At 37.3% G+C, this 15,700-nt stretch overlaps 1 protein-coding gene and 1 pseudogene across 1 annotated transcript; one reads left to right on the top strand and one right to left on the bottom strand.

The window, feature by feature from the left end:
- Positions 1-1,887: 1,887 nt before the first annotated feature.
- On the bottom strand, positions 1,888-2,780 carry LOC109556702 (olfactory receptor 10T2-like; annotated as a pseudogene).
- Positions 2,781-12,729: 9,949 nt separating this feature from the next.
- Positions 12,730-14,254, top strand: OR10K1 (olfactory receptor family 10 subfamily K member 1). The gene has a single exon (XM_019958339.2). The coding sequence runs from the start codon at positions 13,145-13,147 to the stop codon at positions 14,084-14,086; it is 942 nt and encodes a 313-aa protein (XP_019813898.2). The 5' UTR covers positions 12,730-13,144; the 3' UTR covers positions 14,087-14,254.
- The last annotated feature ends 1,446 nt before the right edge of the window (positions 14,255-15,700 follow it).

Genomic DNA, 15,700 nt, shown 5'->3' with positions numbered 1-15,700 from the left:
TCCTTAGTAAAAAAATATAGAAAAAGCTTCTTAACATTTGCTATTGCAGGCTTTTTTAATATGCCCCCAAAAGTACACATAACAAAAGCAAAAATAAGTAAGTAGAATTATGTCAAACAACTTCTGCACAGCAAACAAGCAATCAAAAAATTAAAAAGACAATCTGTGAAATATAAAAATAGTTTTGCAAACAATGTATCTGGTAAAAGACTAATATCCAAAATATATAAGGAACTCATACAATTTAATAGCAAAAAAAAAAATTTATTAAAATTGCATAAATAAGCTGAGTAGAGATTTTTCCAGAAAGAACTATCAATGGATACACCCACTACTTGGAGTAATACCCCAAATTTTATTATATTTTAAATTTTGTTCTCATGTTAATTGAATTGCTTCATCCTGAAATTTCAGGAGGAGCAGGTAATGTTTACTAAGTCAGTCAGAAAATTGGATTTTTCCTGTAGTGTTTGATTCAAGATGAGTATGTGATCCAAATCTGTTAAAACACACACACACACACACACACACACACACACACACAAATCTGTTCAATCAGGATCAAGAAGATTCAATATCCCAACTTTTGTTTTCACATCCAAGGAAGTGAATTATTTCTTCCTCTGGACTAGATTTTGTGAGCTAAAGTTGTCAGAGACTTCTGAGCTTAGGCTAAAAAAGTGGAGCCAGGACTGAAGAAGCAGATCTATGTGATGCATCCAGATAACTAAGGATGACTGAACTCTGTATCAAATGTGGGGCCAGAACCAGAGTAGTGCCGGACTTTTCAAGCTTACATAAACCACGTTATATTTTTTGTTATTGCCAGTTTGCGTTGGATTATCTTTTATTTGCAGCCCAAAGAATCTTAAATTATAAGACCTGATTGCATTCCATGACAGATTGAAGATGACTTACAGTATGTCTTATTAAGGCAAGCATTACTGTGTAAAAAATAAGAAATTAGAACAAAGGTAAATAATGATATCTTAATAAGGTAAATTTGGGAGGAACAATTACATAGAAATGTATATAGTGAACAAACATATGTATTAAATTTAATCTTAAAATTAAACAACAAGGTTCATACTAGCTAATTCAAAACACATAATTGAGTCTTATTGTTCTTAGATATAAAACATCTAAAGGATGTGATTTCCAATATTACTTCAAATAGAAGTATTGATCATATTGATTAAATCATAAATAACCATTGGATATCCAGGCAGAATAAAAGATCTAAAAAAAATTGTGACCACATCACACATTTAAATATCAGCCTAAATGAAAAGTGTACGTTTATCTACTCTCAGCCCGCTCAGATCTCTGGTTTCTATGAACCATCACTACGGATTTAAGAGTGGAGTCTCTATTTTGTACAACCCTCTAACTTTTCTGAAAGTAAACTCTGCTGGCTTTCAAAGCCAAACATTCTTGAGGTCATCATTCTGTCATAAGGCCCCTGATTTGGGGCTCAGCTCAGGCTTCTTACTTCTTATGGAGAATCTCTGTGATTGTAATAATAATCTGTCTGTGAGTTGCCCACTCAGGTCATCAGTTGTGATTCTTCTTGTGGTTGTGGTTCCTTCTTTATATCTTTAGTTGTAGAAGATCTTTCCTGCTAGCTTTCCAGCCTTTCTTATCAATAGCTGTAACTGATGAGATTATAAATACTATAATTTTGGTGTGTCTGTGGAAGGAGTTAAGTTCAGAGTCTTCCTACCCCACCATGTTGTCGAATCCACTCATAATGACTTTGTAATAAAAACTATTCAGGTAGCTTTAAGTCTTTCTTTCTATCTTTCTTTTTTGACACAAAAGATTTATTTGCCTATCAAATTGAAGTTCCATCCAGGACACTTTCATGAATATAACTTTGCCAACTTATCAACTCACACATATCATTTTGGGAAATGAGTACTATAAGAACCTTTTCAGAGCAGTCTTCCCTTCCTTATTCCTCAATGTGCAGGCAAGTTGTTTGAGTAGAGAGGTGATCACTGTATAGGTCGCTGCCACAAGCTGGTGTATGAGGAGTACAGGGATGCAAACCTCAATAGATAAATGAAGCACAGCCAGAGTGGACAATGACCACAGTGAGGTGGGAGGACCAGGTGGTAAAGCCTTTACACCTCCTTATAGAGAGATCTTGAGGATGGTGGAAACAATGAAGACATAGGAGATGAAGATCAGCATTAGGGAAACCAGCAACACCAGAATGCTGAGGAAGAAGATAGCCATCTCCTTCAGGTTGGTGTCTGTGTGGCCCAGTTTTATGACTGGGAAAATGTCACAGAATTGGTTGATCTGACTGGAGGTACAGAAAAGTACACTAAACACCAAGGTGTTGACAACCACAGAGATCAGGAAACCACAGAAGCTTGAGGCTGAAACGAGCATGCAGGTGGCACAGCTTGCAATGAGTGTGTAGTTGAGAGGGTTGCAGATGGCAGTATAGTGATCATAGCCCATCACAGCATTTAGAAAACAGTTGGTACATGCCAAGCCCACAAAGAAATAGAACAGGGAAGTAACTATATTCTGAGAAAGAAATAGTATTGTGGAAACAAGTAGTCAGCATTTTGGTACAATGAGCAAGAAGTAACAGGTTTCAGAGCAGGAGAAGACAAAGAAAAAGAAGTACTGATCCAAAGGAATGATAGCCATGATGGTGGCATTGGCCATTAGAGTGATCAGGTAGACCAGGAGGAAAACAAGAAGAGAAGGATCTGCAGATGTCCCAGCTTTAAGAAGCCTATAAGGATGGACTTGATGGTCATATTCTGGTTCTACCTCACCAATAGGCACTGGGAATCAAACTCAGACATTCTTATATCCAGAACAGAAAGAATATGACAAAAGTGAGGTGCTTCCATGGAAACCACAAATGCATTTCTGTACAAAGCTAATGATACTGATATGAAAACAATTAGTAACAAGTTAAGCACACTAATAAAGGAAGGAGGAGAAAGCAGGAGGCATGAGAAGCAGTGACATAAGTTTTAAAATATCTAAGTTAGTGATATCTGAATGTTTATTTCTATAATTGTTCTCATTCGTTGTATTATGATTTGCATGGAAGATTCATACAAAGCACATTAAATCAATAAGTGATTTTAAGCTCATCTCATCCAATCCTGCCATTTTATGGAAGAAGAAAATTATTTACTTAATTGACATGTTAATACAAAGTTAATGAAAGGAGTAAAATAATGAACTTAGGAAATCAATCAAATATAGACTAAGGAAAAAGACATAAGAATCAATAAAACTTAAAGTTAAAAAAAAATTAAATCAACAGTCTTAGCTAAATTGACTCTACACGTGGACATAACCAGATGGTCAACACCGAAATCAGATTGATTATATTCTTTGCAGCCAAAGATGGAGAAACTTTATACAGTCAGCAAAAACAAGACTGGGAGCTGACTGTGGCTCAGATCATGAACTTCTTATTGCCAAATTCAGACTTAAATTGAAAAAGTAGAGAAAACCACTAGACCATTCAAGTGAAGTCACTCAGTCACGTCCGATTCTTTGTGACCCCATGGATGATAGCCTACCAGTCTCCTCATCCATGGAATTTTTCAGGCAAAAATACTGGAGTGGGTTGCCATTTCCTTCTCCAGGGGATCTTCCCGACCCAGGGATCGAACTCGGGTCAGCCGCACTGTGGGCAGATGCTTTACCGTCTGAGCCACCAGGGAAGCCAGCAGCTCAGACCATTCAGGTATGACCTAAATCAAATCCCTTATGATTATAGAGTGGAAGTGAGAAATAGATTTAAGGGACTAGATCTGATAGACAGAGTGCCTGATGAACTATGGACGGAGGTTCGTGACATTGTTCGTGACAGGGATCAAGACCATCCCCATGCAAAAGAAATGCAAGAAAGCAAAATGGCGTCTGAGGAGGCCTTACAAATAGCTGTGAAAAGAGGAGAAGTGAAAAGCAAAGGAGAAAAGGAAAGATATAAGCATCTGAATGCAGAGTTCCAAAAATAGCAAGGAGAGATAAGAAAGCCTTCCTCAGCCATCAGTGCAAAGAAACAGAGGAAAACAACAGAATGGGAAAGACTAGAGATCTCTTCAAGAAAATTAGAGATACCAAGGGAACATTTCCTACAAAGATAGGCTCGATAAAGGACAGAAATGGTATGGACCTAACAGAAGCAGAAGATATTAAGAAGAGGTGGCAAAAATACACAAAAGAACTGTACAAAAAAGATCTTCACGACCTAGATAATCACGATGGTGTGATCACTCACCTAGAGCCAGACATCTTGGAATGCGAAGTCAAGTGGGCCTTAGAAAGTGTCATTACAAACAAAGCTAGTGGAGGTGATGGAACTCCAGCTGAGCTATTTCAAATCCTGGAATATGATGCTGTGAAAGTGCTGCACTCAATATGCCAGCAAATTTGGAAAACTCAGCAGTGGCCACAGGACTGGAAAAGGTCAGTTTTCATTCCAGTCCCAAAGAAAGGCAATGCCAAAGAGTGCTCAAACTACCACACAATTGCACTTATCTCACACGCTAGTAAAGTAATGCTCAAAATTCTCCAAGCCAGGCTTCAGCAATATGTGAGCTGTGAACATCCAGGTGTTCAAGCTGGTTTTAGAAAAGGCAGAGGAACCAGAGATCAAACAGCCAACATCTGCTGGATCATCAAAAAAGCAAGAGAGTTCCAGAAAAACATCTATTTCTGCTTTATTGACTATGCCAAAGCCTTTGACTGTGTGGATCACAATAAACTGTGGAAAATTCTGAAAGAGATGGGAATACCAGACTACCTGACCTGCCTCTTGAGAAACCTATATGCAGGTCAGGAAGCAACAGTTAGAACTGGGCATAGAATAACAGACTGGTTCCAAATAGGAAAAGGAGTACATCAAGGCTGTAAAACGCTGGGCTGGAAGAAGCACAAGTTGGAATCAAGATTGCTGGGAGAAATATCAAATACCTCAGATCTGCAGATGACACCACCCTTATGGCAGAAAGTGAAGAGGAACTAAAAAGCCTCTTGATGAAAGTGAAAGAGGAGAGTGAAAATGTTGGCTTAAAGCTCAACATTCAGAAAATGAAGATCATGGAATCCATTATCCATTCCCATCACTTCATGGCAACTAGATGGGGAAACAGTGGAAACAGTGGCTGACTTTAGTTTTTGGGCTCCAAAATCACTGCAGATGGTGACTGCAGCCATGAAATTAAAAGACGCTTACTCCTTGGAAGGAAAGTTATGACCAACCTAGACAGCTTATTCAAAAGCAGAGACATTACTTTGCCAACAAAGGTCCGTCTAGTCTAGGCTATGGTTTTTCCAGTAGTCATGTATGGATGTGAGGGTTGGACTGTGAATAAAGCTGAGCACCAAAGAATTGATGCTTTTGAACTGTGATGTTGGAGAAGACTCTTGAGAATCCCTCGGACTGCAAGGAGATCCAACCAGTCCATTCTAAAGGTGAGTGTTCTTTGGAAGGACTGATGCTAAAGCTGAAACTCCAGTACTTTGGCCACCTCATGCGAAGAGTTGACTCATTGGAAAAGATTCTGATGCTGGGAGGGATTGGGGGCAGGAGGAGAAGGGGATGACAGAGGATGAGATGGCTGGATGGAATCACTGACTCGATGGACGTGAGTCTGAATGAACTCCGGGAATTGGTGATGGATGGGGAGGCCAGGCGTGCTGCAATTCATGGGGTCGCAAAGAGTAGGACATGACTGAGTGACTGATCTGAACTGAACTAGCTAAATTAAATAGGAAAAAAGGGAAGACTCAAATAAAATCAAAGAAACAAAAGAAGAGATGTTGTAATATATGCCTCAGAATGTTAAAAGAGTAATAAAAGAATATTATCACCAACTGTGTACTTCTAAATTGGGTAATTTAGAAGAAATTAATAAATTTATAGAAACATCAATCTACCAAAACTGTGTCAAGAAGAAACAGAAAGTTTAAGTAGACAAAAACTGATAAAGATATTAATCAGTAGTCAAAAATCTCCCAATAAAGAAAAATCCAAGATCAGATAGTTTTCTGAGCTAATTTTACCAAGCATGCAAAGAAGAATTGATACAACCCTTATTAAATGCTTCAAAAAAACAGAAGAAGGAACACTTTCAAATTTAAATAATGAGGCTAACATCATCCTGATACCAATACCAGATAAAGACAACAGAAAAACTACAAGCCAACTTCCCTAAAGAGCATAGATGGAAAAAATCTCAACCAAATACTAGGAAACTAAATACAAGAGAACACTACATTTGTTATATTTTATTCTAATGATACAAGGGTGGTTGAAGATGTACAAATCAGTCAATGTGCTGTACCACATTAATGAAATAAAAAGCACCATCAAATAAATATATGTAGAAAAAGTATTTGACAAAGTTCAACATCTAGTCATGATTAAAACTCTCCAAATAGTTATAGAACTTACTTTGACACAGTAAAGTTGGTATACAAAAAGCCCACAGCTTAATCATAATCAATGAGAGAAAATGTAAAGCTTGTTATCTAAGACTGGGTACAGTGGAAAGGATTCCCGCTTTCATCACTCCTATTCAGCAAAGTACTAGAAGTCCTAGTCAGAACAAGGAAAAGAAATTGAAGGCAACCAAATCAGAATGAGAAAAGTATTTCTATTTGCAGATGATGCAAACATATACATAGAAAACTCTAACAATTCAATCAGAAAATGTGTATTAAAACTAATAAACAAATTTAGTAAAGTAGCAAGATACAGAATCAACATAAAACCAGATATGTTTCTATACACTGTCAATAAATTATCCAAAAAAGAAATTAAGAAAATAACCCCATTCATAATAGCAACAGACAGAATAAAACATTTAGGAATTAAATTAGCCAAAGAGGTGAAAAACTTGTACACTGGTAATTGTAAAATACTGAAGAAGGAAATGAATGAAGAAACATGAAAGAAAAGACATCTAACCAACAGATAAATGGAAAGACATGCAGCATTCACAGGCTGAAAGATTTTATATTGTTAAAATGTCTATATTACCCAATGTGATCTACCAACTAAGTTCAATTCTTATGAAAATCCTATTGACATTTTTTAAAGAAATAGAAAAAAAAAAACCTTGAAATTAAATATAGAACTACAAAAGACATGGAATAGCCAAAGCAATCTTGAAGAACAAAGGTTGAGGCCTCACTCTTTAAGATTTAAAAATATATTACAAAGCTACAGTATTCAAAATGGTATGCCATTGGCAAAGTAAAAAACACAGAGACCAAAGGAATTGAATAGAAAGCACAGAACTAAATCCATCCATTTATGGTCTATGTATAACTTGCAGATCTCTAATTTACATTTAAATTTTTGCATTAAGCAAAACATTTTCAGAAAAATAAAATCAATTATATAGTAATTATAAAACATAGGATCAATATCTTAACTAGTGTAAAAATCTCCTTTCCATCTGTGGATGATTTGTAAATAGAACATAGTAGACTCAAGTAACCAAGGGCAAGTTTCAACTTCTGTTTTTGTGTTTCCTGATAGAAGCAACACTCCTTGGAAAAATAACACCTCTAAACTATGAATCCCAATATTATGTAAGTCATTAGAGGTAATAATGAATAGAATCATTTCCACCACCCCCCATTACATTAATTCACAGATATAACATATTATTGCTGTTGGAGAATAGGCACAATACATTGTTTGCTAGCTCAGAGTATACACTGCTTTAAGTAGACCTATGGGGTTCCATCATGTCTTGTCACACAGGTGGTGCTTTGCCTGAGCCTTCAGTAAGCCATTTTATTTTATATTATGACAGCTACTTCTAAGTGATGTGTACATAGAGAGAGCCTGGTTTCTCAGTTTTATTTACTAATTACAATGGTCTTACTGATTTGTGAGGTAACTCAGATCAGATCAGATCAGTCGCTCAGTCGTGTCCGACTCTTTGCCACCCCATGAATCGCAGCACGCCAGGCCTCCCTGTCCATCACCAACTCCCGGAGTTCACTCAGACTCACGTCCATCGAGTCAGTGATGCCATCCAGCCATCTCATCCTCTGTCATCCCCTTCTCCTCCTGCCCTCAATCCCTCCCAGCATCAGAGTCTTTTCCAATGAGTCAACTCTTCGCATGAGGTGGCCAAAGTACTGGAGTTTCAGCTTTAGCATCATTCCTTCCAAAGAAATCCCAGGGCTGATCTCCTTTAGAATGGACTGGTTGGATCTACTTGCAGTCCAAGGGACTCTCAAGAGTCTTCTCCAACATCACAGTTCAAAAGCATCAATTCTTTGGCACTCAGCCTTCTTCACAGTCCAACTCTCACATCCATACATGACCACAGGAAAAACCATAGCCTTGACTAGACGAACCTTTGTTGGCAAAGTAGTTAGTGAGGTAATTACACAAAGACAAATTTTCCAAATATACATAGATCAATTTCAGAGATCTCCTTTTTGCTTCTTTGTAATACTTAACTCTTCCTATTCTAGAAGCAAGAGCTTTTTTTTCCCTTTTTTTTAAATTTTATTTTGTTTTTTAACTTTACAATATTGTATTGGTTTTGCCATATATCAAAATGAATCCACCACAGGTATACATGTGTTCCCCATCCTGAACCTTCCTCCCTCCTCCCTCCCCATACCATCCCTCTGGGTCATCCCAGTGCACCAGCCCCAAGCATCCAGTATCGTGCATCGAACCTGGACTGGAGACTCTCTTTTTTATTACTAAGGCATCTGACTATTGGGTCAAGTGAACCACTATATCACTTGTTATTTTTCAAAAGTGTCTTATTATTCCATGTAAACTATAAATTTGTATTGTTAGGTTGCTTTCACAATTTATGGTAGAGTTTGGATTAGAATTATATTGATTTTGGATTAGCTTGGATGAAATTGACAACTATATATATCTAGTTATTCTAGTAAAAATTTGTAAAATAGCAAGAAATTTAATGATAATGCTCAACTAGATTTTAACAATACACTTGTCAAAAATTTAGATTTTTGCAGAACACGCCTATGTTCCTACTTAGAATTTCTATGAACAAGGATCTGAGAAGATAAATTTGCAATTATGCCCTCCTTTGACTCATAAATAAAGCTGAGACTCACTGGACAAACATACTCGTTTCCTGATGTAAAATTCAATGAAAAATTTCCTCTTGATCTTTGCATTACAGTCTTAATTGTGGTGATTTCTCCTTCAGAATCCTTAACAAATGGACTCAACTTCCAGTGAAGACAGGGGCCAATTATCCTTATGGCTCCTACTCCCCAGGTTCCTCAACTAAAGCCAGCTTGTGACATTATTTTTCCATAATGACCTTAAACTTCCAATAAACCCCAGGACAATGTCTCCAAGGTAATAGATCAAGCCTCAGGAGTCCAGCAATCACAGCATATGCTTCTAATAACCACACCCCATGTTGGTCATCAGAATTTCTAAAGATAATGATTTTGCCTGGAAATGCTGAGAGTCCTTATGAACAGGGGAGGCTACCTCTGTTAATACAGAGGAGAGCTTCTGTCTCAAGGCAGATTCACACTCTTCTGCTGATATTTCTTCAAGTACTGATCTTTGGCTTCACATCTACTTGTCAAGGGATCCTAGATTCTGAATAGCTGCTTCTGTCTGAGTTGAAAGGAGAGCAATGTAGGTATTTGTTGAGCCATGAGAAATATCGATCTAGTTAATCTGGGGCTTTGTAGGGTCTAAACCTTGGTGAGTGGTAGTATTGTCAACACCTCCTCCCATTGCAATTCTGGCAGGTGACAGAATTAAGAAGGAAAACCAAGGTCTGCTTTTAACTCCAGGTACTAAGAGTGACTGGAGTTGGTTCATATAGTTCTTCAATTTTTCCTTAATGATCAGACTGGGTCAGCTTGCTCCCAGCTAGATCTTATTTTCTTTTTTAAACTGGTTGCCTCAAGAACTAAGTGAAATACATATTTACTGAACCTGCACTTCTCTATTTGCTGTGTACTTATGGATATGTTTTTAGCTATAATTGAAACCTGATACTTAAGCTCCATTTTAGTAAGGAAATTCAGGATTTTCATGTGTATCTAAGAAAACAAAAATTCCACTTCTTTAATATCTGAGACTGTGTACATGATTTCTCTCAGTTAATTGATTGATTAATGTTTTCCCTAAGTATTTGAAAACATCAAAAATTTTGCATCTGAAAAATGATAGATTTGCCCCTTTTGAGGTACCTGGTAGCCTGGATTATTGGGTCAGTATTTAATCCTAAATTATATAAAATTCCTTGAAGCATCTAAAGAGTTACAAAAATAAGTGTAGAAATGTCATCTCTAAGGATCATAACCTGAATTCCATCCCTAGGTTCTAAAATATCATAAAGGGAGTTTAGGGATCATCTAACTAGAGAGTTTTGGACTTTCTCAGTTGAAATGTCTTTTGAGAGTCAGTAATGAACTCTTAGCTTAAGTCAAAACTTCTTCTACAGGATATTATTTTAAGAGCCTCTGGTTAAGTACTTTCTGTTTATTACAGTTATTGCCATGTTACATTTAATTTTAAAAATAAACTGAATACACATGTTAAGTACTTTGACAAAGTCACATAAAGCTATACCTGAAATATAGATCTCCAATTGAGGCATCTTTAACCTTAATTTTACAGCCTGTGAGTTTTCAGCTGGAAGATCTTTTTAATCTTCTACTCTTAAATCTTTCTATCTCTAGTACTGATATAACACACTGTGGTGGTCTTTGATGTCTTCTTGGGCAGAGGGGTCTGCCTTCTCGGATATACTTTGCCAGTGGGTCTCTGTAAATCATGGAAAGGGCACATAACTCATGTTACTCACTTAGAGTAACTAATCAACTAATGAGTAACTAATTGATGAGTTACTCATCAATCATGTAACTCATTTAGAACACAGGGTTATATTAATAGTATAAAAAATGTCATCTAATTGAAATCAGCTGTCCTTATGAGTCTGAGTGATAAATGATACAGTTTTTTTTTTGGGGGGGGGGATTGGATAAATACAGGTGCTCCTTCAGTACCACATAATTCTAACTTCTGTGGTCTACTCTACAATTTATACTCAGTGGCATGAGAATATAGTAAGAATTAGATATGGATTAGTTGACAGTAGATCCAGAAAAATCTTGGGAAAATGATAAGAAAACGATAAGCAATGATCATAAATTGAGATTTCCCTCAGTGTTTTGAAAGAGACAGAAATCCCTTTACCCAGATAGAGATATTATACAGATAAACTGCCTGATTGGTTTGCAATTTCTTCATGTAAAAAACATATATATATATATATTATATTTAAGTATATATATATATATATATATTATATTTAAGTATATATATATATATATACTGCTAAGTCGCTTCAGTCGTGTCCGACTCTGTGCGACCCCAGAGATGGCAGCCCACCAGGCTCCCCCATCCCTGGGATTCTCCAGGCAAGAACATTGGAGTGGGTTGCCATTTCCTTCTCCAATGCATAAAAGTGAAAAGTGAAAGTGAAGTCGCTCAGTCGTGTCCGACTGTTCGCGACCCCATGAACTGCAGCCTACCAGGCTCCTCCGCCCATAGAATTTTCCAGGCAAGAGAACTGGAGTAGGGTGCCATTGCATTCTCCTATATATGTATATATATGTATATAATGGCGATATACATATATTTACATTCTTTATATGTAATAAAAATACCTCTACAGTTACAGAATAAAAAAAAAAATTCCCTGTCATTTGTGTTAAAGGACTTTAAAATTAGCATGTATATCTTAATATTAACTTCAAATCATTACATCTACTAAGTTTATGATCAATTTATAGTAATTGAGAAAGAAAAAAACATATCTTTTCAGAAATTTCCGATTGCCTGACTTAAGGTCTAGAAAGTCAAGATTTGCTATTGTCATAAAAAATGCAAAAACAAAAATTTCTGGTAGTGGATGCAAGTAATTCCTCAACACAAAATGATGTAAAAGTTTAAATATACTGAAAAGTGCATAAACAAAGGCTAGTTACAACCAATAAATGCTAAATGATTTTGTACCCAAGAAGCATTTTATTTGCTTCTTAGGCTTTAACAGTTGGGGAATACACCCATGATAAAAGTATCTGATATAAGCCCTAAAAATGAATTTAAAATAGCAGTTTGCAAACTGGATGTAGTAGCAGAATATTAAAAAGGAATCTTATTGTCATAACCATATGAAAAATATATAAAGCTTGTGATTTGATTAGGAGTTGTAATCCTGGAAAACTGTCCAATTGTCTCATTCTCTGTCACTCTGTATGACATTTTTGCAAAGCTCTATTTTCCTGAGGCATCTTAGAATGGGGGAAGGTGAAGTGTGTTTAAAATGCCACAAAGTACATGAGATTCTTTTTAACAGTCTGATGATTCTTTTCCTAGAAAAAGGAGAAACTTTTCTTTAAATTAATGTTATTTTCTGTTCCACTCTTGCTCAGTGCTCTAGGTTGTGGAACTTCTGGCAATGTTCCTAGTTGGTCTGAAAACTATTTTTTTTTTCTTTTTCATATTCTTTTGTCTATTGACATAAAATTTGACATAAAATTGTCATAATGAGTAACTGACATAAGGTATATGATAGTCTTACCACTAATCTTATAACAAGCTGTCAATGACACAAATCTCCCCACACTTTTATTCAGAGATCATCTAATTCTTCCTGTCCCTTCCCATTTTGTGGTTGGTTATCTAAAGTTCACCTACTGTGTCTAAACATCTCATTCTTTATTCTACTTTCTGATCAGGCTCAGATAGTTGAAGTTTAACATGTTTTTCACCTTTGGAGAGCTACATTCCTTTGGCTTGTAGTGAGCAAGAAAAACATAGTAATTCATAAGTACAGGGATAAATAATTTCAGGTAACTCTTTAATCCTTAGCTAGAGAGATAACATGTTATTGGTCTTGGCAAAAAGTCTATTAATTGGTTGTCAGTTACTCTGTTCCACATTTAACCTTAATTCTTATTTTGGCAGGTGTTTTTTAGAGGGAATCAATGAGTTCCATCAACCATTTGGAGATGCCTGCCACCTGAAGACTTTGTGCTCAGTTCCCCATGCACATCTTCATCTCTGAATTCTGGCCTCGGGCTCTGGCTCTCCTGTATTGCAGTGACCATGGAGTGGGTCAATGAGACCTTGGTGAGAGAGTTTGTCTTCCTTGGCTTCTCATTTCTGGCTGGGCTGCAGCAGCTACTCTTTGCTGTCTTCTTGGTGGTCTACCTCTTCACCCTGAGCACCAATGCCATCATCATCTCCACCATTGTGCTGGACAGAGCCCTCCACACCCCCATGTACTTCTTCCTTGCTGTACTCTCCTGTTTTGAGACTTGTTATACCTTCATCATTGTACCTAAGATGCTGGTTGATCTGCTGGCCCAGAAGAAGACCATTTCTTTTCTAGGTTGTGCTATCCAGATGTTTTCCTTCCTCTTTCTAGGTTGCTCTCACTCTTTCCTGCTGGCAGTCATGGGTTATGATCGCTATGTGGCCATCTGTGACCCTTTGCACTATACAGTGCTCATGGGTTATGGGATGTGTTTGGGACTAGTGGCCGCTGCCTGTGCCTGTGGCTTCACTGTGTCACTGGTCACCACCTCACTAGTATTTCACCTGCCATTCCACTCCTCCAATCAGCTCCATCACTTCTTCTGTGATATCTCTCCTGTCCTCAAGCTGGCATCTCATCACTCTCGTCTCAGTCAGTTGGTCATATTCATGCTTGGTGTATTTGCCTTGATTATTCCCCTGTTACTTATCCTGGTCTCCTACATCCGCATCATCTCTGCCATTCTAAAAATCTCATCCTCTGTTGGAAGATACAAGGCCTTCTCTACCTGTGCCTCCCATCTCATTGTGGTAACTGTTCATTATGGTTGTGCCTCTTTCATCTACTTAAGGCCCAAATCCAATTACTCTTCAAGTCAAGATGCCCTAATATCTGTGTCTTATACAATCCTCACTCCGTTGTTCAATCCAATGATTTACAGTCTAAGAAATAAGGAATTCAAATCAGCTCTTCGAAGAGCAATGGTCCAGACTTCATATCCTGTTAATTAAAGAACTAGTCTTTACAACTGTTCAGTTAATTGTAAGTCTTTTATGTGCCAAGTAAAATGTGCTTTCAAATATTTTTTATTTAAATGACAGTTTTCATATGAAAAGAATGGGACTCAAAGAAGTTAAGATATTCTGGTTACCTGCCATGAGTAATACTCTAAGAAGGCCATGCAGACATGAAAATATAATTCATTTCTAGAATAAATTTCATTTTATTTCATTCCTGTAAAGATTAGTCATTCAAAAACAAATATATCAGTTAATGAGAGCAAAGATGCAACCAAGCTATTTAGTTCAAAGAATAGAAGAAAAGATAACTATCTATTCTCTCCCCTCCTGTTATCAGTTCTCCCTTTCCTGAAGACAACAGATAACCTTGGTCCCTTTCATTCTACAACAAACTTTAGTGCCCCTTTTTGTTTCCTGATTCTTTCACTCCCAGCTCAATGTACATGTTGAAATGGCTTTGCCTTTATTTGGGGTTGTTCTGTTCTTCCCTTGTTTGAGATTGAAAGCTTATTATGGAGTTTCCTTCCTATGTATGTTTATGCTATTTTAATATTATCCTATCATAGCCTCCAAATTTATACCCTGAATGCTATATCTATTTATTCTCTTCAAGGCAGCTAATAACACTGAAAAATTGATGAAGCATTTCAAGTAGTCTAAACAAAGGAGTTGAGTCAATATTAATAGGGTGAAGAGCATGAGTTTTTTAATGATCAGAAAATCCATGGAAAATTCCTTCAGTGACTCTACTTTCCATAGAGGATGATGTCAAGAATTCCCTGTTAGCAAGGATTTATCACCTAATCCCTGCCTGCTTTTGTGGCATTATTATTTCTAACATTCAGATCAGATCAGTCGCTTTGTCGTGTCTGACTCTTTGCGACCCCATGAATCGCAGCACGCCAGGCCTCCCTGTCCATCACCACCTCCCGGAGTTCACTCAGACTCACGTCCATCGATTCAGTGATGCCATCCAGCCATCTCATCCTCTGTCATCCCCTTCTGCTCCTGCTCCCAATCCCTCCCAGCATCAGAGTCTTTTCCAATGAGTCAACTCTTCGCATGAGGTGGCCAAAGTACTGGAGTTTCAGCTTTAGCATCATTCCTTCCAAAGAAATCCCAGGGCTGATCTCCTTTAGAATGGACTGGTTGGATCTCCTTGCAGTCCAAGGGACTCTCACGAGTCTTCTCCAACACTACAGTTCAAAAGCATCAATTCTTCAGCACTCAGCTTCCTTCACAGTCCAACTCTCACATCCATACATGACCACAGGAAAAACCATAGCCCTGACTAGACAAACCTTTGTTGGCAAAGTAATGTCTCTGCTTTTGAATATGCTGTCTAGGTTGGTCATAACTTTTCTTCCAAGGAGTAAGCGTCTTTTAATTTCATGGCTGCAGTCACCATCTGTAGTGATTTTGGAGCCAAGAAAAATAAAGTCTGACACTGTTTCCACTGTTTCCCCATCTATTTCCCATGAAGTGGTGGGACCGGATGCCATGATCTTCGTTTTCTGAATATTGAGCTTTAAGCCAACTTTTTCACTCTCCACTTTCACTTTCATCAAGAGGCTTTTGAGTTCCTCTTCACTTTCTGCCATAAGG

Source organism: Bos indicus, chromosome 3 (genome assembly GCF_029378745.1).
Source record: "Bos indicus isolate NIAB-ARS_2022 breed Sahiwal x Tharparkar chromosome 3, NIAB-ARS_B.indTharparkar_mat_pri_1.0, whole genome shotgun sequence".
Taxonomy (NCBI): Eukaryota; Metazoa; Chordata; class Mammalia; order Artiodactyla; family Bovidae; genus Bos; species Bos indicus.
The sequence above is the reverse complement of the archived record's forward strand: the minus strand, read 5'-3'. Positions and strand labels throughout refer to the sequence as shown.

Bases quoted from the DNA above. Each gene is read 5' to 3' on its own strand.
- OR10K1 (XM_019958339.2), top strand. From the start codon at position 13,145: ATGGAGTGGGTCAATGAGACCTTGGTGAGAGAGTTTGTCTTCCTTGGC.